Source organism: Ranitomeya variabilis, chromosome 2 (genome assembly GCF_051348905.1).
Source record: "Ranitomeya variabilis isolate aRanVar5 chromosome 2, aRanVar5.hap1, whole genome shotgun sequence".
Classification (NCBI taxonomy): domain Eukaryota; kingdom Metazoa; phylum Chordata; class Amphibia; order Anura; family Dendrobatidae; genus Ranitomeya; species Ranitomeya variabilis.
The window spans coordinates 223,323,214-223,345,129 of NC_135233.1; the positions used below are offsets into that span (position 1 = coordinate 223,323,214).

The 21,916-nt window shown below is 44.2% G+C and overlaps 2 protein-coding genes across 3 annotated transcripts in view; one reads left to right on the top strand and one right to left on the bottom strand.

The window, feature by feature from the left end:
• PFKFB1 (6-phosphofructo-2-kinase/fructose-2,6-biphosphatase 1) overlaps positions 1-21,916 on the bottom strand; it is a 724,603-nt gene that overhangs the window by 248,747 nt on the left and 453,940 nt on the right. The window lies entirely within an intron of this gene.
• Positions 21,184-21,916, top strand: part of STXBP1 (syntaxin binding protein 1) — a 68,289-nt gene continuing 67,556 nt past the window's right edge. Inside the window, exon 1 of one of the 2 annotated variants that reach the window (XM_077283737.1) lies at positions 21,184-21,337. In XM_077283737.1, the coding sequence (XP_077139852.1) occupies positions 21,301-21,337 (37 nt within the window). In that variant the 5' untranslated portion in view covers positions 21,184-21,300. The remainder of the gene's footprint in view (positions 21,338-21,916) is intronic. The other variant, XM_077283736.1, reaches the window with a different exon arrangement.

Below are 21,916 nucleotides of genomic sequence, written 5' to 3' on the forward strand. Positions count from 1 at the left end.
GTTACAAGACTCCTCATGTGGCACCTACGGGTCTTCTACAACCATTACCTGTTCCGTCCGGCCCTTGGGGGTCTATATCAATGGACTTTATTGTGGAGCTGCCTAGATCGGGGGCATGAATACAATCATGGTGGTAGTTGATCGCCTGACTAAAGCTGCTCATTTTGTTCCATGCACTGGCCTCCCCTCAGCTAAAGATACAGTGAACTTGGTTATACAGAATGTCTTTCGGTTGCATGGGGTTCCGGATGAGATCATCTCTGACCGTGGAGTACAGTTCACTTCAAGATTCTGGAAGGGGTTTTGCTCTGCACTCAATATTAATGTCTGTCTCTCTTCCGCTTACCATCCCCAGACAAATGGTCAGACTGAGCGTACCAACCAAACGCTGGAACAATATCTAAGATGCTATGTCAGCCATCTCCAGGATGATTGGTTGGAGTTACTGCCGTTAGCCGAATTTTCATATAATAATTGTCAGAGCCCCTCCACTAAATTTACACCTTTCTTTGCCAATCTGGGTTATCATCCGTGTATTTTACCTAGGTCTCCAATTAATTATCTGGTTCCGGCAGTGGAGGAAAGGCTGACTGCGATGAGTCAAAATCTGGAGGTTCTGAAGGAATCCCTGACCACAGCTCAAGAACGTTATAAGAGATCGGCTGATAGATTCCGTAAACCTGCACCCATGTTCAAGGTAGGAGTTTCCGTGTGGTTATCAACTAAGAATCTGAAGTTAAACGTTCCTTCACAAAAAGTTGGACAGAAATTCATTGGCCCTTTCAAGATCAACGGTATTGTGAGCTCTGTGGCCTGCCGGCTGAAGCTGCCTAGGACTATGAAGGTACACCCAGTTTTTCATGTATCTTTACTAAAGCCTGTATCTCCTAATACATTCCAGGGACGTGTTGTTCCACCTCCGCAGCCTGTGGTGATTGATGGGCAAGAACAATTTGTGGTGGAGGAAATTGTTGATTCCATGATTCGCAGGAATCTGCTCCAATATCTGATAAGATGGCAGGGATATCCCCCTGAGTAAGACTCTTGGGAACCTGTGGAAAACATCAATGCCTAACAAAGATTTCTCGTTTTCATCATAGATTCCCTGAGAAACCAGGTCCAGGATCATCCTGAGGCCGCTTCTAAGGAGGGAGTAATGTCAGGACTCTGAACATTTTTTACCTTTTGTGCATTACTGCCATTTTCCAAGATGGCATCTTTGGTCTCATGTGCACTGTGTCTTCCTGCTATAAAACTCCACCCCAGCCTTCAGTCTGTGCTAGAGTATTCTGCCTTGCATCCAGCTCCTGACCTCTGGTTACTCCCTGGCTATATACCTGCTCCTGTGAACTTGTGTGGTGATCCTGCTACTCTGCTCTGAGTTCCTGCTGCATACACCAGTTTCCAGTAATCCTCCATCTGCTGCTCGTGTTTACTTCCATCTGCATTTGCTGGACATGTAAGCTGTTTCTGCTCTGCAAAAACCTGAGACTATTAACCAGGCCTCCCTGGTTGAGCTAAGATATGATTTGAACTGCCTTATAAGCTTATCTGTCTGTGTTTGGACTAAGACAAGGATTTATTCGTGTCAAGTATCCTCAAGAATAACTGTGCTTCATAGACTTTCTGCTTGATTGCATTTTCCTCTGAAGTTTCCTATAGACTGCTAAGCTGAAGTTTTATATTTACACCAAGTGTTGTGGACACCGTGTGATAATATAGAATTTACCACTTATTAAACTGTGTCCTGTAGTTGTCTTGTTCCACACAAAGAGTCTGCTGAGTTATCCCCTATAATTATTACACCTGTGCTGGCAGCTATGAAGGGGTACAGTATATCTCCGATAGTCTTCATAAAGGGCATATTCACGCCTCTGTGTCTCCTGTGGGATTTTTATTGTGAAAAAAAAAGATGGTGTTTTACACCCATGCCTCGATTTTCGAGAATTAAACAAGATCACCGTGAGGAATACTTACCCCTCCCACTTATCCCTGATTTGTACAATCAATTGTCCGGGGCCAGGTGGTTCTCTTAGACTTCAGGGGAGCATATAATCTCATCCGCATGCTGGAGGGGGACGAGTGGAAAACGGCTTTCCTTACCTCCGAGGGTTTGTTTAAGGACCTGGTTATGCCCTTTGGTCTGACTAACACACCAGTGGTTTTTCAGGGAGAACTCTATCTTTGCTAAACTGGAGAAGTGCTAATTTTCTGTGCAAGAATTGTCCTTCCTGAGGTTTATTTTGTCTGCTGAGGGGTTTCGCATGGACCCTGGAAAGGTACAGGCTATTGTTGATTGGGTACAACCCAAAGATCTCAAGGGTCTTCACAGATTTTGGGGCTTTGCCAGTTACTATAGAGAATTCATCAAGGGGTTTTCACATGTGACTAAACCCCTCACTGATACAACCCCTGGCAAAAATTATGGAATCACCAGCCTTTGAGGATGTTCATTCTGTTGTTTCATTTTGTAGAAAAAAAGCAGATCACAGACATGGCACAAAACTAAAGTCATTTCAAATGGCAACTTTCTGGCTTTAAGAAACAGTAAAAGAAATCAAGAAAAAAATGTGGTAGTCAGTAATGGTTACTTTTTTGACCAAGCATGGGGAAAAAATTATGGAATCACTCAATTCTGAGGAAAAAATTATGGAATCACCCTGTAAATTTTCATACCCAAAAATAACACCTGCATCAAATTAGATCTGCTCGTTAGTCTGCATCTAAAAAGGAGTGATCACACCTTGGAGAGCTGTTGCATCATGTGGACTGACATGAATCATGGCTCCAACACGAGAGATGTCAATTGAAACAAAGGAGAGGATTATCAAACTCCTAAAAGAGGGTAAATCATCACGCAATGTTGCAAAAGATGTTGGTTGTTCACAGTCAGCTGTGTCTAAAATCTGGAACAAATACAAACAACATGGGAAGGTTGTTAAAGGCAAACATACTGGTAGACCAAGGAAGACATCAAAGCATCAAGACCAGAAACTTAAAGCAATATGTCTCCAAAACAGGAAATGCACAACAAAACAAATAAGGAACGAATGGGTGGAAACTGGAGTCAACGTCTGTGACCGAACTGTAAGAAACTGCCTAAAGGAAATGGTATTTACATACAGGAAAGCTAAACGAAAGCCATCATTAACACATAAACAGAAAAAACAAGGTTACAGTGCGCTAAGGAAAAGCAATCGTGGACTGTGGATGACTGGATGAAAGTCATATTCAGTAATGAATCGCGAATCTTCATTGGGCAAGGTGATGATGCTGGAACTTTTGTTTAGTGCAGTTCCAATGAGATTTATAAATATGACTGCCCAAAGAGAACATGCAAATTTCCACAGTCATTGATGATATGGGACTACATGTCAGGTAAAGGCACTGGGGAGATGGCTGTCATCACATCTTCAATAAATGCACAAGTTTATGTTGATATTTTGGACACTTTTCTTATCCCATCAATTGAAAGGATGTTTGGGGATGATGAAATCATTTTTCAAGATGATAATGCATCCTGCCATAGAGCAAAAACTGTGAAAACATTCCTTGAAAAAAGACACATAAGGTCAATGTCATGGCCTGCAAATAGTCTGGATCTCAATCCAATTGAAAATCTTTGGTGGAAGATGAAGAAAATGGTCCATGACAAGGCTCCAACCTGCAAAGCTGATCTGGCAACAGCAATCAGAGAAAGTTGGAGCCAGATTGATGAAGAGTGCTGTTTGACACTCATTAAGCCCATGCCTCAGAGACTGCAAGCTGTTCTAAAAGCCAGAGGTGGTGCAACAAAATACTAGGGATGTTTTGGAGTGTTTTTTTTGTTTTTCATTATTCCATATTTTTTTCCTCAGAATTTAGTGATTCCATAATTTTTCACCTATGCTTGGTTAAAAAAAAGTAACCATTACTGACTACCACATTTTTTGTTCTTGATTTCTTTTAGTGTTTCTTAAAGCCAGAAAGTTGCCATTTGAAATTACTTTAGTTTTGTGCCATGTCTGTGATCTGATTTTTTTCTACAAAATTAAACAACTGAATGAACATCCTCCAAGGCCGGTGATTCCATAATTTTTGCCATGGGTTGTATAACTCGCAAGGGGGCTGATATCAAAAATTGGTCGGCTCCAGCTTTAGCGCCATTTTCATTTTTAAAAGAATGTTTTATGTCTGCCCCTGTGTTATGACCCCAATGGCGAGGGTCTCAGAGATATCAGCAAGTCTGCGAAGTGCAAAAATCCAGCTCATAGGGCAGTGGTAACTGGGTTGACCATATATCTACTCCTAACGCCAACACTAGAAGTAGCCGGGGAACATGCCTACGTTGGTCGCTAGATGTCTCGCGCCAGCCGGAGGACTAACTACCCCTAGAAGAGGAAAACAAAGACCTCTCTTGCCTCCAGAGAATAGACCCCAAAAGTAGGATACAAGCCCCCCACAAATAATAACGGTGAGGTAAGAGGAAATGACAAACACAGAGATGAACTAGGTTTAGCAAAGAGAGGCCCGCTTACTAATAGCAGAATGTAGTAAGATAACTTATATGGTCAACAAAAACCCTAACAAAATTCCACACTGGAGATTCAAGAACCCCCGAACCGTCTAACGGCCCGGGGGGAGAACTCCAGCCTCCCTAGAGCTTCCAGCAAGGAAAGGATACAGATAATGAACAAGCTGGACAAAAATGCAAACAAAAACAAATAGCAAAAAGCAAGAAAGCGGACTTAGCTTAATCACGCAGGAACCAGGATCAGTAGACAAGAGCACTACAGATTAGCTCTGATATCAACGTTGCCAGGCATTGAACTGAAGGTCCAGGGAGCTTATATAGCAACACCCCTGACCTAACGACCCAGGTGAGCATACAAGGGATGATAGACATACCCAGAGTAAAATCACTAGTAGCCACTAGAGGGAGCCAAAAGGTAAATTCACAACAGTACCCCCCCTTAGTGAGGGGTCACCGAACCCTCACCAAGACCACCAGGGCGATCAGGATGAGCGGCGTGAAAGGCACGAACTAAATCGGCCGCATGCACATCAGAGGCGACCACCCAGGAATTATCCTCCTGACCATAGCCCTTCCACTTGACCAGGTACTGAAGCCTCCGCCTGGAGAGACGAGAATCTAAGATCTTCTCCACCACGTACTCCAACTCGCCCTCAACCAACACCGGAGCAGGAGGCTCAGCAGAAGGAACCACAGGCACAACGTACCGCTGCAACAAGGACCTATGAAATACATTGTGAATGGCAAACGACACCGGAAGATCCAGGCGAAAGGACACAGGATTAAGGATCTCCAATATCCTGTAAGGACCAATGAATCGAGGCTTAAATTTGGGAGAGGAGACCTTCATAGGAACAAATCGAGAAGACAGCCATACCAAATCCCCAACACGAAGTCGGGGACCCACACCGCGGCGGCGGTTGGCAAAACGCTGAGCCTTCTCCTGTGACAACTTCAAGTTGTCCACCACATGATTCCAGATCCGCTGCAACCTATCCACCACAGAATCCACTCCAGGACAGTCAGAAGGCTCCACATGTCCCCAGGAAAAACGAGGATGGAAACCGGAGTTGCAGAAAAATGGCGAAACCAAGGTGGCAGAACTAGCCCGATTATTAAGGGCAAATTCAGCCAACGGCAAGAAGGTCACCCAATCATCCTGATCAGAAGAGACAAAACACCTCAAATACGCCTCCAGAGTCTGATTAGTTCGCTCCGTTTGTCCGTTAGTCTGTGGATGAAAAGCGGAGGAAAACGACAAATCAATGCCCATCCTACCACAAAAGGATCGCCAGAACCTGTAAACAAACTGGGATCCTCTGTCCGACACAATATTCTCAGGAATGCCGTGCAAACGAACCACGTTCTGGAAGAACACAGGAACCAGATCAGAAGAGGAAGGCAGCTTAGGCAAAGGAACCAGATGGACCATCTTGGAGAAACGATCACATATCACCCAGATGACAGACATGCCCTTAGACACCGGAAGATCCGAAATGAAATCCATAGAGATGTGTGTCCAAGGTCTCTTCGGGACAGGCAAGGGCAAGAGCAACCCGCTGGCACGAGAACAGCAAGGCTTAGCTCGAGCACAAGTACCACAGGAGTGAACAAATGACCGCACATCCCTTGACAAGGAAGGCCACCAAAAGGACCTGGCCACCAGATCTCTGGTGCCAAAAATTCCCGGGTGCCCTGCCAACACTGAGGAATGAACCTCGGAAATGACTCTGCTGGTCCATTTAGCAGGCACAAACAATCTGTCAGGTGGACAAGAGTCAGGCCTACCAGCCTGAAATCTCTGCAACACACGTCGCAGATCTGGAGAAATAGCTGACAAGATAACTCCTTCCTTAAGAATACCCTCAGGTTCAGCGACTCCAGGAGCATCAGGCACAAAGCTCCTAGACAGAGCATCGGCCTTCACATTCTTAGAACCTGAATAAACAACCAGAGCACAAAACGCGATCAAAGAAGGGCAAAAGGTATTATAAAAAATGAAAAAACTTTATTGCATATAATAAAGACAGGTAACTAACAGTGGGTCAAACCACAAAACAGTTGTGTTAACAAACATGAAAAAACGCGGGACATGGACTAATGGCAGTACATGGTTAATATTAAATATTTGGCTATTGTAACCCTCCTGGCAATATACATAGTAATAAGGCGGTGGAGGCACCAGGGAAGTCCCACAGGAAGCAAATAGAAAATATAATAGTGTCACCAATACAAAAAGAAAGATAGTGTGGACACAGATAATTCAGCGATATTGCATACCTGTGTTACCAACCAAGGACCACCAGGATATTACAGGAGGGGGCCAACAAAGAAGTCTACGTCACCCCGACGCGCGTTTCGGCGGAGCCTTCGTCAGGGGGCATGGCTAAAACTCGTGGTGCACGTTTAAATAGAGAACCGGAACCAGTCAGTGAGTACCCGGAAGTAATACACCGTCACCATAGAAACGCTGTGCTGTTAGCGGCCGATAAAGAAAAGTACGACCAAAGATGTCGAATGTATTGCAATGAAGAATGCAGCGACAGCGTATATATTAAAGTAAAAAAAATAAACAATGTAGTCCATCGCTACTAAGCGACGCATGCGCCGCCGAATGCCGGGCTCTGTCAAATGGCGTCGGCGTCATGGGGAGGCGGAGCCGGGACACACGTGACCGGGCTCACGTGACCCCAGGGAGACACCGAAAGCCAGGAAACACAGACGGGCACGGCGCGCAGGCGTACTGAGCAATGGACCAAAGGACGGATTCCCCTTAGGGACAAGACAGCAGAATGAATCAGATATAACGTAAGAAAATCACAGCAAATACTTAAAACGATCTCAAATGCTGACAACAGTTTAAACAATGCGACAATTATAATACCAAATAGACAACATCCACAAACATTATATAATATAAAACATATAGTTGACATAATCAAGGATGTATAAAATATTGGTAAATCAATCCATCCATTGGACCACTGATGATGTCGACAAATAAACGAAAAAGTAGATTCACTGCATTTATCTTGACCCAAGGGGACTAGTACTTGAGAATATTCCAGGAATCACGTGGGGTTACGGATTACCCTACAATGTTAAAATAAAATTAAAAACAATAATAAAACATGTTAGATAAACAACATAAGATGGAAAAGAGACAACCAGACACCAGCTAAAGAAAAGGGGCAAAGCTTATTTGTTCATTCAAACCATTAGGGTGGATAGTATTTAGGGCCCAGATCCAGCGTGATTCCATTTGGGCAAGTCTTTGAGACATCCTGCCACCACGGATATTATTGTCCAAGGAATCAATGCCTCTTGCACGAAAGAGGGAAGCATCACAGTTATGGTTAAACCAAAAATGTTTAGGAATTGTTTTTAATAGTGATGAATCAGTATACTCCTTGGCCGCAAGAATATCCCTTACATGTTCCCTTATACGTATTTTAAGGGGGCGTGTGGTGAGACCAACATAAATAAGACCACACGGGCAGGTAGCGAAATAAACCACATACCGAGTAGAGCACGTGATATATTTCCTAATTTTGTACGTCCTTGACCTATCTGCATTAAAAAAGGAATCGCATCTATCAATATTTGGGCACGCCACACAGTCCCCACAGGGAACACATCCGACCCTTCTGGGCAATTGATCCAGAAAGGACGGTTTATTAGCAGCATTATAGTGGCTATGTACAAGTATGTCCCTTAAGTTCTTAGAGCGTCTAGTAGAAAAGGCAGGTTTTTCAGGTATATATTTAGCAATTACAGGATCCGCCCTTAAGATAGGCCAGGATTTCGTAAGTGACTCCCTTAAAGATTCAAAATGGTTCTGGTAGTTGGTAACAAATCTCACCATATCGGTTTGTATTTTAGAACCAGATTTGTATAAAAGATCATGGCGGGAGGCATATCTAGCACGATTATAGGCATGCTTTACCATCCTCCGACTATAACCCCTCTCATAGAATCTTGTTTTGAGGTCAATAGCCTGTCTTTCAAAATCAGCAGAATTTGAACAGATTCTGCGCAAGCGAAGAAACTGTCCAATGGGGACAGATCGAATTACATGTCCAGGATGGGCAGATGAGGCGTGCAGCAAGGTGTTTGTTGACGTGGGCTTTCTATAGATGTCCGACTGAATATCGTCATTGGCATCCCTTTTCACCAAAACATCCAAAAATTCTACACTATCTCTGTCAAAATTATATGTAAGTTTAATATTATTATTATTCTTGTTTAGAGATCCCATAAATTGTTGAAGTAGGTCAACCGAACCCTGCCAGATCAGGAATACATCATCTATGTACCGCGTCCAGAGTAGGACGCGGTCAACAGATGACGCCCGATCTGACAGGAAGAGGTCCCCCTCCCACAGCCCCAGGAACAGACCAGCGTAGGCTGGCGCGAAAGCCGCCCCCATGGCCGTCCCTTGGAGCTGCAGGAAGAAGGACCCCTTAAAAATGAAAAAATTATGGGTTAACGTAAATTCAAGGATCTCCAATACAAAGCACTGAAAATCAATAGGGTGATCCGACATACTCAAAAAATGTTTCACAGCATGGAGCCCATCAGAATGTCTGATGCTTGTATAAAGCGACTCCACATCAGCTACTACCATAAGTGTATCAGGATCAAGATGTAAATCATCAATGATCCTGAGGAACGCCCCAGTATCCTTTAAGAATGATGGAAGACTGGTAACAAATGGCTGTAGTATGGAATCAATCCAACGATTGACATGCTCCAGGAAATTCCCCGCTCCAGAAATAATAGGGCGTCCAGGGGGGCAAGTGGCATTCTTATGTAATTTGGGTAGCAAATATAGGGTGGAGATGGTAGGTTCATTGATTAACAATGCCTGTGCCAGTTCCTTTTTGATGATACAGTTATCGACTGCCCTACTAAGTATGAGATCAAGTTCAGATGTAAATTTAAGGAGAGGGTTGAAAGTCAATTTTTTATAACATAATTTGTCATTCAAGTGGCGAAAAGCTTCCTTCTCATACATATTATTCGGCCAAATGACCACATTGCCCCCCTTATCTGCCGGCTTGAAAATAACGTCTGGAAGTGACCGAAGATGTTCCAGACGCTGACGTTCAAGACGTGTCAAATTATCCTGTCTGACCTGATGTGGTATTTTCATCAGATCTTTAGTTACAACTTGGACAAAAAGGTCCACATTAGCACAGGTAGATAGAGGGGGGAATTTCCTGGAACGAGGTCTAATCGAGGGAGGTATCTTACCATCAATTGAGGTGTTGTGATCAGCATGCAGTTCTTCCAATATTCTCAAAGCGGATTGTTCCTCTTCTGTAGGAAACAGAGAATGCAGATCACCATCATGAAAATGCTTTTTAAATAATAAAGATCTCGCAAAGAGATGTAAATCTTTGATAGCAGAGAAGGTATCGAACCTGGATGCAGGCGAAAAGGTAAGGCCCCTAGATAGAATAGACAAATCAGTATTGGAAAATATATGGTCACTGAGATTGATTACCTTATTATCCCTATCAAGGGATTCATATGACTTATGGTTGGTACGTCTATAGGGATGATAATTTCGTTTATTGGTCTTTCTGTAGTTCATACCAGATCTTGTGGTATAAGAGGAAGCAGAATCAGAAAGCTCACTCAGAGAAGATACAGAGGAGAAGGACGGAGTACGTTTCGTCCGTGTAGATATAGATGCCGGTTTTCGCCAAAAGAAAACATTATTAGTTTGATAATCTCTCATATCACGGCTAAACTTAATAGTTTGTGCTTCATTGATCTTTTTCACCACGGAATCAAGAGTTTTCTCCAATTGTCCCTCATAGCCCTTGAACACCTCAGTAGGACATTTAGATTTAAATTCCATCAGAGCCGCATCAATAGATGCATCAAGGTCCACAATCGACTTTGAATTCAAGTCTATCAGTAGTTGCATCAAAGTAGTAGAACAGTTACTGCACGCCTCCTCCCATTTTGCAACAAAGGAGTCATCCTCAACGGGAAATGCTGGAATCACCTTTACCCGTAGGCCCCGAGGTATAATTTTACGTCCTACATATTTTTGTAGAAAAGCCCGATTCCACCATATTTTAGTACGTTTGATGAACAATATCTTAAGATCTAAAAACTGGTTTTCCCAGGTGGAGCCAGATGATGATGGTGTCTCAAGGGTGTCACCACCGAATACCTGCTCGATTTGATTAAGCCAAGATTTTTCTTTGGCTTTATAGTCCATTTCATCAAGAAAAGTAGAACCTGTGCAAAACACAGCAAATACAATCAAAGAAAATCTTAATGAAGCATTAAGCAGCATTATATCAAAGAAAATATTATCATAAAGAGTAAAGATCCATATTTTCACTTAAATAGCCGCATAAGGCATGGACATATTATGAGCCCAATCGCAATTTATATAAATAAACAACCAGAGCACAAAACGCGATCAAAGAAGGGCAAAAGGTATTATAAAAAATGAAAAAACTTTATTGCATATAATAAAGACAGGTAACTAACAGTGGGTCAAACCACAAAACAGTTGTGTTAACAAACATGAAATAACGCGGGACATGGACTAATGGCAGTACATGGTTAATATTAAATATTTGGCTATTGTAACCCTCCTGGCAATATACATAGTAATAAGGCGGTGGAGGCACCAGGGAAGTCCCACAGGAAGCAAATAGAAAATATAATAGTGTCACCAATACAAAAAGAAAGATAGTGTGGACACAGATAATTCAGCGATATTGCATACCTGTGTTACCAACCAAGGACCACCAGGATATTACAGGAGGGGGCCAACAAAGAAGTCCACGTCACCCCGACGCGCGTTTCGGCGGAGCCTTCGTCAGGGGGCATGGCTAAAACTCGTGGTGCACGTTTAAATAGAGAACCGGAACCAGTCAGTGAGTACCCGGAAGTAATACACCGTCACCATAGAAACGCTGTGCTGTTAGCGGCCGATAAAGAAAAGTACGACCAAAGATGTCGAATGTATTGCAATGAAGAATACAGCGACAGCGTATATATTAAAGTAAAAAAAATAAATAAACAATGTAGTCCATCGCTACTAAGCGACGCATGCGCCGCCGAATGCCGGGCTCTGTCAAATGGCGTCGGCGTCATGGGGAGGCGGAGCCGGGACACACGTGACCGGGCTCACGTGACCCCAGGGAGACACCGAAAGCCAGGAAACACAGACGGGCACGGCGCGCAGGCGTACTGAGCAATGGACCAAAGGACGGATTCCCCTTAGGGACAAGACAGCAGAATGAATCAGATATAACGTAAGAAAATCACAGCAAATACTTAAAACGATCTCAAATGCTGACAACAGTTTAAACAATGCGACAATTATAATACCAAATAGACAACATCCACAAACATTATATAATATAAAACATATAGTTGACATAATCAAGGATGTATAAAATATTGGTAAATCAATCCATCCATTGGACCACTGATGATGTCGACAAATAAACGAAAAAGTAGATTCACTGCATTTATCTTGACCCAAGGGGACTAGTACTTGAGAATATTCCAGGAATCACGTGGGGTTACGGATTACCCTACAATGTTAAAATAAAATTAAAAACAATAATAAAACATGTTAGATAAACAACATAAGATGGAAAAGAGACAACCAGACACCAGCTAAAGAAAAGGGGCAAAGCTTATTTGTTCATTCAAACCATTAGGGTGGATAGTATTTAGGGCCCAGATCCAGCGTGATTCCATTTGGGCAAGTCTTTGAGACATCCTGCCACCACGGATATTATTGTCCAAGGAATCAATGCCTCTTGCACGAAAGAGGGAAGCATCACAGTTATGGTTAAACCAAAAATGTTTAGGAATTGTTTTTAATAGTGATGGGCTCCATGCTGTGAAACATTTTTTGAGTATGTCGGATCACCCTATTGATTTTCAGTGCTTTGTATTGGAGATCCTTGAATTTACGTTAACCCATAATTTTTTCATTTTTAAGGGGTCCTTCTTCCTGCAGCTCCAAGGGACGGCCATGGGGGCGGCTTTCGCGCCAGCCTACGCTGGTCTGTTCCTGGGGCTGTGGGAGAGGGACCTCTTCCTGTCAGATCGGGCGTCATCTGTTGACCGCGTCCTACTCTGGACGCGGTACATAGATGATGTATTCCTGATCTGGCAGGGTTCGGTTGACCTACTTCAACAATTTATGGGATCTCTAAACAAGAATAATAATAATATTAAACTTACATATCATTTTGACAGAGATAGTGTAGAATTTTTGGATGTTTTGGTGAAAAGGGATGCCAATGACGATATTCAGTCGGACATCTATAGAAAGCCCACGTCAACAAACACCTTGCTGCACGCCTCATCTGCCCATCCTGGACATGTAATTCGATCTGTCCCCATTGGACAGTTTCTTCGCTTGCGCAGAATCTGTTCAAATTCTGCTGATTTTGAAAGACAGGCTATTGACCTCAAAACAAGATTCTATGAGAGGGGTTATAGTCGGAGGATGGTAAAGCATGCCTATAATCGTGCTAGATATGCCTCCCGCCATGATCTTTTATACAATTCTGGTTCTAAAATACAAACCGATATGGTGAGATTTGTTACCAACTACCAGAACCATTTTGAATCTTTAAGGGAGTCACTTACGAAATCCTGGCCTATCTTAAGGGCGGATCCTGTAATTGCTAAATATATACCTGAAAAACCTGCCTTTTCTACTAGACGCTCTAAGAACTTAAGGGACATACTTGTACATAGCCACTATAATGCTGCTAATAAACCGTCCTTTCTGGATCAATTGCCCAGAAGGGTCGGATGTGTTCCCTGTGGGGACTGTGTGGCGTGCCCAAATATTGATAGATGCGATTCCTTTTTTAATGCAGATAGGTCAAGGACGTACAAAATTAGGAAATATATCACGTGCTCTACTCGGTATGTGGTTTATTTCGCTACCTGCCCGTGTGGTCTTATTTATGTTGGTCTCACCACACGCCCCCTTAAAATACGTATAAGGGAACATGTAAGGGATATTCTTGCGGCCAAGGAGTATACTGATTCATCACTATTAAAAACAATTCCTAAACATTTTTGGTTTAACCATAACTGTGATGCTTCCCTCTTTCGTGCAAGAGGCATTGATTCCTTGGACAATAATATCCGTGGTGGCAGGATGTCTCAAAGACTTGCCCAAATGGAATCACGCTGGATCTGGGCCCTAAATACTATCCACCCTAATGGTTTGAATGAACAAATAAGCTTTGCCCCTTTTCTTTAGCTGGTGTCTGGTTGTCTCTTTTCCATCTTATGTTGTTTATCTAACATGTTTTATTATTGTTTTTAATTTTATTTTAACATTGTAGGGTAATCCGTAACCCCACGTGATTCCTGGAATATTCTCAAGTACTAGTCCCCTTGGGTCAAGATAAATGCAGTGAATCTACTTTTTCGTTTATTTGTCGACATCATCAGTGGTCCAATGGATGGATTGATTTACCAATATTTTATACATCCTTGATTATGTCAACTATATGTTTTATATTATATAATGTTTGTGGATGTTGTCTATTTGGTATTATAATTGTCGCATTGTTTAAACTGTTGTCAGCATTTGAGATCGTTTTAAGTATTTGCTGTGATTTTCTTACGTTATATCTGATTCATTCTGCTGTCTTGTCCCTAAGGGGAATCCGTCCTTTGGTCCATTGCTCAGTACGCCTGCGCGCCGTGCCCGTCTGTGTTTCCTGGCTTTCGGTGTCTCCCTGGGGTCACGTGAGCCCGGTCACGTGTGTCCCGGCTCCGCCTCCCCATGACGCCGACGCCATTTGACAGAGCCCGGCATTCGGCGGCGCATGCGTCGCTTAGTAGCGATGGACTACATTGTTTATTTTTTTTTTACTTTAATATATACGCTGTCGCTGTATTCTTCATTGCAATACATTCGACATCTTTGGTCGTACTTTTCTTTATCGGCCGCTAACAGCACAGCGTTTCTATGGTGACGGTGTATTACTTCCGGGTACTCACTGACTGGTTCCGGTTCTCTATTTAAACGTGCACCACGAGTTTTAGCCATGCCCCCTGACGAAGGCTCCGCCGAAACGTGCGTCGGGGTGAAGTGGACTTCTTTGTTGGCCCCCTCCTGTAATATCCTGGTGGTCCTTGGTTGGTAACACAGGTATGCAATATCGCTGAATTATCTGTGTCCACACTATCTTTCTTTTTGTATTGGTGACACTATTATATTTTCTATTTGCTTCCTGTGGGACTTCCCTGGTGCCTCCACCGCCTTATTACTATGTATATTGCCAGGAGGGTTACAATAGCCAAATATTTAATATTAACCATGTACTGCCATTAGTCCATGTCCCGCGTTTTTTCATGTTTGTTAACACAACTGTTTTGTGGTTTGACCCACTGTTAGTTACCTGTCTTTATTATATGCAATAAAGTTTTTTCATTTTTTATAATACCTTTTGCCCTTCTTTGATCGCGTTTTGTGCTCTGGTTGTTTATTTATATAAATTGCGATTGGGCTCATAATATGTCCATGGCTTATGCGGCTATTTAAGTGAAAATATGGATCTTTACTCTTTATGATAATATTTTCTTTGATATAATGCTGCTTAATGCTTCATTAAGATTTTCTTTGATTCTTAGAACCTGGTAAATACGAGACCACAAAGTCAAAACGGGAGAAAAACAATGACCAGCGGGCCTGTCTAGGATTCAGGCGTTTAGCAGACTCGAGATACATCAAATTCTTGTGATCAGTCAAGACCACCACACGATGCTTAGCACCCTCGAGCCAATGACGCCACTCCTCAAATGCCCACTTCATGGCCAACAACTCCCGATTGCCCACATCATAATTTCGCTCTGCCGGCGAAAACTTCCTAGAGAAAAAGGCACAAGGTCTCATAGTAGAGCAACCAGGGCCTCTCTGCGACAAAACGGCCCCTGCCCCAATCTCCGAAGCATCCACCTCAACCTGAAAGGGAAGCGAGACGTCAGGCTGGCACAAAACAGGCGCCGAAGTAAACCGGCGTTTCAACTCCTGGAAAGCCTCCACGGCAGCAGGAGCCCAGTTAGCTACATCAGAGCCTTTCTTGGTCATATCCGTCAGCAGTTTAACAACGCTAGAGAAATTTGCGATAAAACGACGGTAGAAGTTAGCAAAACCCAAGAACTTCTGAAGACTCTTAACTGACGAGGGTTGAGTCCAATCATGAATAGCTCGGACCTTGACTGGATCCATCTCCACAGCAGAAGGGGAAAAAATGAACCCCAAAAAGGGAACCTTCTGTACACCAAAGAGACACTTTGAGCCTTTTACAAACAAAGAATTTTCACGCAGAATCTCAAAAACCATCCTGACCTGCTCCACATGCGAGTCCCAATCATCAGAAAAAAACAGAATATCATCCAGATAAACAATCAAAAATTTATCCAGATACTTCCGGAAAATGTCATGCATGAAGGACTGAAAAACTGAAGGTGCATTAGAGAGCCCAAATGGCATCACCAAGTACTCAAAATGACCTTCGGGCGTATTGAATGCGGTTTTCCATTCATCGCCTTGCTTAATGCGCACAAGGTTGTACGCACCACGAAGGTCTATCTTGGTGAACCACTTGGCACCTTTAATCCGGGCAAACAAATCTGACAACAGCGGCAAAGGATACTGAAATTTGACAGTGATCTTATTTAAAAGCCGATAGTCAATACAAGGCCTCAAAGATCCGTCCTTTTTGGCCACAAAAAAGAATCCCGCACCAAGAGGGGAAGAAGAAGGACGGATATGCCCCTTCTCAAGAGACTCCTTGATATATGAACGCATCGCGGTATGTTCAGGTACCGACAGATTAAACAGTCTCCCCTTAGGAAACTTACTGCCAGGAATCAAATCTATTGCACAGTCACATTCCCTATGAGGAGGCAGTGCACTGGACGTAGACTCGCTGAAGACATCCTGATAATCAGACAAATACGCCGGAACTTCCGAAGGCGTAGAAGATGCAATAGACAAGGGCAGGGAATCTCCGTGAATTCCATGGCAGCCCCAGCTTGACACTGACATAGCCTTCCAGTCCAAGACTGGATTATGGGTCTGTAACCATGGCAAACCCAAAACAACCAAATCATGCATTTTATGTAGAACAAGAAAACGTATTACCTCCCGATGTTCGGGAGTCATGCACATGGTAACCTGTGTCCAAAACTGCGGTTTATTTTTTGCCAATGGCGTAGAGTCAATGCCCCTAAGAGGGATAGGATTTTCCAATGGCTCAAGCACAAATCCGCAGCGCTTGGCAAATGACAGATCCATAAGGCTCAGGGCAGCACCTGAGTCCACAAACGCCATGACAGGATACGATGACAGTGAGCAAATCAAAGTTACAGATAGAATAAATTTAGGTTGCAAATTACCAATGGCGACCGGACTAACAACCTTAGTAAGACGTTTAGAGCATGCTGAGATAACATGTGTAGAATCACCACAGTAGTAACACAAGCCATTCTGGCGTCTATGAATTTTCCGCTCATTTCTAGTCAGGATTCTATCACATTGCATTAAATCAGGTGCCTGTTCAGACAACACCATGAGAGGATTTGCGGTTTTGCGCTCCCGCAACCGCCGGTCGATTTGAATAGCCAGGGCCATAGAATCATTCAGACCTGTGGGAATGGGAAAACCCACCATCACATTCTTAATGGCTTCAGAAAGGCCATTTCTAACATTTGCAGCCAATGCACACTCGTTCCACTGGGTCAGCACGGACCATTTCCGAAATTTTTGGCAATACACTTCGGCCTCGTCCTGGCCCTGAGACATCGCCAGCAAGGCTTTTTCTGCCTGAATCTCAAGATTGGGTTCCTCATAAAGCAAACCGAGCGCCAGAAAAAACGCATCAATGTCAGCCAATGCCGGATCTCCTGGCGCCAGCGAGAAGGCCCAATCCTGAGGGTCGCCCCGTAAAAAAGAAATAACAATTTTTACTTGCTGAGCGGAGTCTCCAGATGAACAGGGTCTCAGGGACAAAAACAATTTACAATTATTCCTGAAATTTCTAAATTTAAATCGGTCTCCGGAAAATGGTTCAGGAATCGGTATCTTAGGTTCTGACATAGGATTTCTGATAACATAATCTTGTATGCCCTGCACACGAGCAGCAAGCTGGTCCACACTTGTAATCAAGGTCTGGACATTCATGTCTGCAGCAAACACAAGCCACTCAGAGTTAAAGGGGAAAAGAAAAAAAAATGAGAGAGAGAAAAAAAAACCTCAGAACTTTCTTTCTTATAATCCCGCTTCTGCAATGCATTTAACATTTAATATCGGCCTGGCAAACTGTTATGACCCCAATGGCGAGGGTCTCAGAGATATCAGCAAGTCTGCGAAGTGCAAAAATCCAGCTCATAGGGCAGTGGTAACTGGGTTGACCATATATCTACTCCTAACGCCAACACTAGAAGTAGCCGGGGAACATGCCTACGTTGGTCGCTAGATGTCTCGCGCCAGCCGGAGGACTAACTACCCCTAGAAGAGGAAAACAAAGACCTCTCTTGCCTCCAGAGAATAGACCCCAAAAGTAGGATACAAGCCCCCCACAAATAATAACGGTGAGGTAAGAGGAAATGACAAACACAGAGATGAACTAGGTTTAGCAAAGAGAGGCCCGCTTACTAATAGCAGAATGTAGTAAGATAACTTATATGGTCAACAAAAACCCTAACAAAATTCCACACTGGAGATTCAAGAACCCCCGAACCGTCTAATGGCCCGGGGGGAGAACTCCAGCCTCCCTAGAGCTTCCAGCAAGGAAAGGATACAGATAATGAACAAGCTGGACAAAAATGCAAACAAAAACAAATAGCAAAAAGCAAGAAAGCGGACTTAGCTTAATCACGCAGGAACCAGGATCAGTAGACAAGAGCACTACAGATTAGCTCTGATATCAACGTTGCCAGGCATTGAACTGAAGGTCCAGGGAGCTTATATAGCAACACCCCTGACCTAACGACCCAGGTGAGCATACAAGGGATGATAGACATTCCCAGAGTAAAATCACTAGTAGCCACTAGAGGGAGCCAAAAGGTAAATTCACAACACCCCTGTACTAATTCATCCTGATCTGTCTAAGCCATGTATCGTGGAGGTGGACGCCTCGGAGGTGGGAGTGGGGGCGGTGTTGTCTCAAGGGCCCACCACGTTAACCAATTTAAGACCCAGTGCCTTCTTTTATAAAACATTTTCCTCTGCAGAAAGGAATTATGATGTGGGTAACCGGGAGTTACTAGCCATTAAATTGGCTTTTGAATAATGGAGGCAGTTTTTGGAGGGGGCTGTCTATCGAATCACGGTCATCACAGACCACAAGAACCTGTCTTACATTGAGGTAGCCAAACATTTAACCCTGAAGCAGGCGAGGTGGTCACTTTTTTTTTCTTGATTTCAGTTTTCCATTACTTTTAGGCCTGGATCCAAGAAAGTCAAGGTGGATGCCTTATCCCGCAGCTTGGATCCAATATCCCCTCCTAAACCTCCTTCCTCCATTCTTCAACACGGGGTGGTTGTGGCTGGAGTTTACTCGGAGTTAGAGCGGGAGATTCGGTAGGCCCAGTTTCTTGCTTCTCTGTCCACACCGGATAATAAGTTTTTTGTGCCTGTCTAGTCCCGTTTAAGGGTGCGCCGGGAGTTCCATGACTTGGCTCTGAGTGGGCATCCGGGAATCTCGGCCACGCACAAAGCCATCGCTGGGCTGTTTTGGTGGTCTTCATTGGCTTCTGATGTCACTGTATTTGTGTCGTCCTGTGAGACACATGTGCCCGCGCTAAAACCTCCCGTAACCAGCCAACTGGGGAATTGGTGCCATTGCCAATTCCAGATAAACCTTGGACCCATCTGTCCAAGGATTTTATCACAGACCTTCCTCCTTCTAATGGCAAAACTGTGGTCTGGGTGGTGGTGGATAGGTTCAGCAAACAAGTGCATTTTGTACCAATGGCAGGGCTGCTTAATGCGGAAACTGTGTCGAAACTTTTCATGGAGCATGGAGATTTCCAAGTGGTGAATAAGGTATGGTTATCCACTAAGTTTATAAGGCTGAGGATTCCTTCTGCTAAGTTGGGTCCCAAGTTTATTGGACCTTACGAAATTTTGGAGGTAGTTAATCCTGTTGCACTTCGCCTGCGCTTGCCCCCATCGCTGCAGATCCCCAGTGTATTCCATAAGGCTCTTTTGAAACCGTGGGTATCCTTCTCAGGGGACTCGCTGTCTCGTCCGCCTCCTGTTTTGGGCCCACAAGTCAATAGCGTAAAAACTGCCGCAACGCCGCTAAGGGCCTGGTTTAGCATGCCGGTAGGGGTCCGGTGAGCAGATGAGACAGGGCCCGATGCGGGCCCCCTCTGCCCACCGGGCCACATACGCCAGTCAGGGCAGTAATGCCTTGATGGTGGCCCTGGGACTCAGTACTGATCTCCCTTGACCCCAGACCTCCTGTACACAAAGGTGTCTCCCTACGTCTCTGTCGAAGACGGAGATCAACCCGGATCGCTAGGGACATGGCTGCCTCAAGGGAGACTGGAGTCTCATATAGATAGATAATAGATAGATGATAGATAGATGATAGATAATAATAATCTTTATTTATATAGTGCAAACATATTCCGCAGCGCTTTACAGTTTAACAGTTTCAAACAACAATCATAGGTAACAATGTTAACAATACATTAATAAAGCAAAATAAGACGACCCTGCTCGTGAGAGCTTACAATCTACAATGAGGTGGGGGAGATACAAAGTACAGGTGTGTATTTACAATGATGTATTTACAATGATGGTCCAGCCATCTTCAGGGGGTGGGGGGTAGATGAGATAGTGAATGGGCTACACACACACAAACATAAAATGACTTTGATTAGGGAACGTGGTAGGCCGCTCTGAACAAATGTGTTTTGAGGGAGCGCCTAAAACTATGCAAGTTGTGGATGTTCCTAATATCTTGGGGTAGAGCATTCCAGAGGATTGGCGCAGCGCAGGAGAAGTCTTGGAGACGGGAGTGGGAAGTACGGATTAGTGCAGAGGTTAGTCGGAAGTCATTTTCAGAGCGCAGCGGTCGTTAGGCCGATAGACAGAAATGAGGGAGGAGATGTAAGGGGGTGCCGTACTGTGGAGAGCTTTGTGGGTGAGAACAAGTACTTTGCGGAGAGCGGACACATCCGAGTAACGATTAGCCAGATGGACAATGATAGATAACAGATGATATGATAGATAATAGATAGATAATACTGTAGATAGATAATAGATAGATAGATAATAGATAACAGACAAATGATATATATAGAAAAATATATAGATAACAGACAAATGATAGATAAATGATAGATAACAGATGATATGATAGATAATAGGGAGATAGATAATACTGTAGATAGATAATAGATAGATAATAGATAAATGATAACAGATGATATATGATAGATAAGAGATAGATGATAGATAAATGATAGAAAGATAATAGGTGGGTAACACAATGATGTTCTGGGGGATGTGTGATGCACGGCCACAGTCCAGGATGCAGATGATGGGGGCAGTAGTGTCCTGGTGATGGCAGGGTGTTGGTACAGCTGCCACCCCTCCCCAGCTCTGCTGCAGCACCCCTCCTCTCCGGTCAGCTGACAGCAGCCTCATCCTCCTCCTCAGCCTCCTCTACCTCCAGCTCTCTCCTCCCTCTCCCCTGCAGTCGGATCTCTCTCTCGGATCGGCTCTAGCTCTTGGACCGGTCAGGATGGCACCCAGCGGGCTGAAGGCAGTGGTGGGAGAAAGTAAGCTGGGGGGCAGTGGCGGGTGGGCGCAGCACAGGTGCGGGGGGCTAGCGGTGCGGGTCCGTGGCAGGGAGACCCCTCCCTGTGTCCTGCGGATGTGTCTCCTTGTGTCTTGTCTCCTTCTGCCCATTCATCCTGCTGCTGCCCTCATCCCTGCACGCACCACCATCATCCCCTGCAGCATCAGCCATTCATCCGTGCCTCCCCTCCCCCAGCCCACCATGCATCCCTGGCTCACCCCACTCTCCATTCCACCCTGCAGTTATCTGTGCCCTAGAAGATGCCAGCCGTGATGCGATCATCCCTGGTGATGGCATAAAATCATACTACCACCCCCATCATCATCAATCATGCGCCCTGACTCCTCCCATCATCCCCCTCCTCATCCATGCCTGTATATCTCCTCATTCCCAGCATCCCTCCTGATGCCTCACTGCCCCCCCAGCCCCAATCTCCAGGGGGTGTCCTAATGCTGCCATGTATGGACACTGATATCACCGGCAGACTCCCATTATACCATTATTAGAAGCCCGAGGTGACTTCCCGATAATACCAACTGCTGCAGAACCTCTTTTTTAG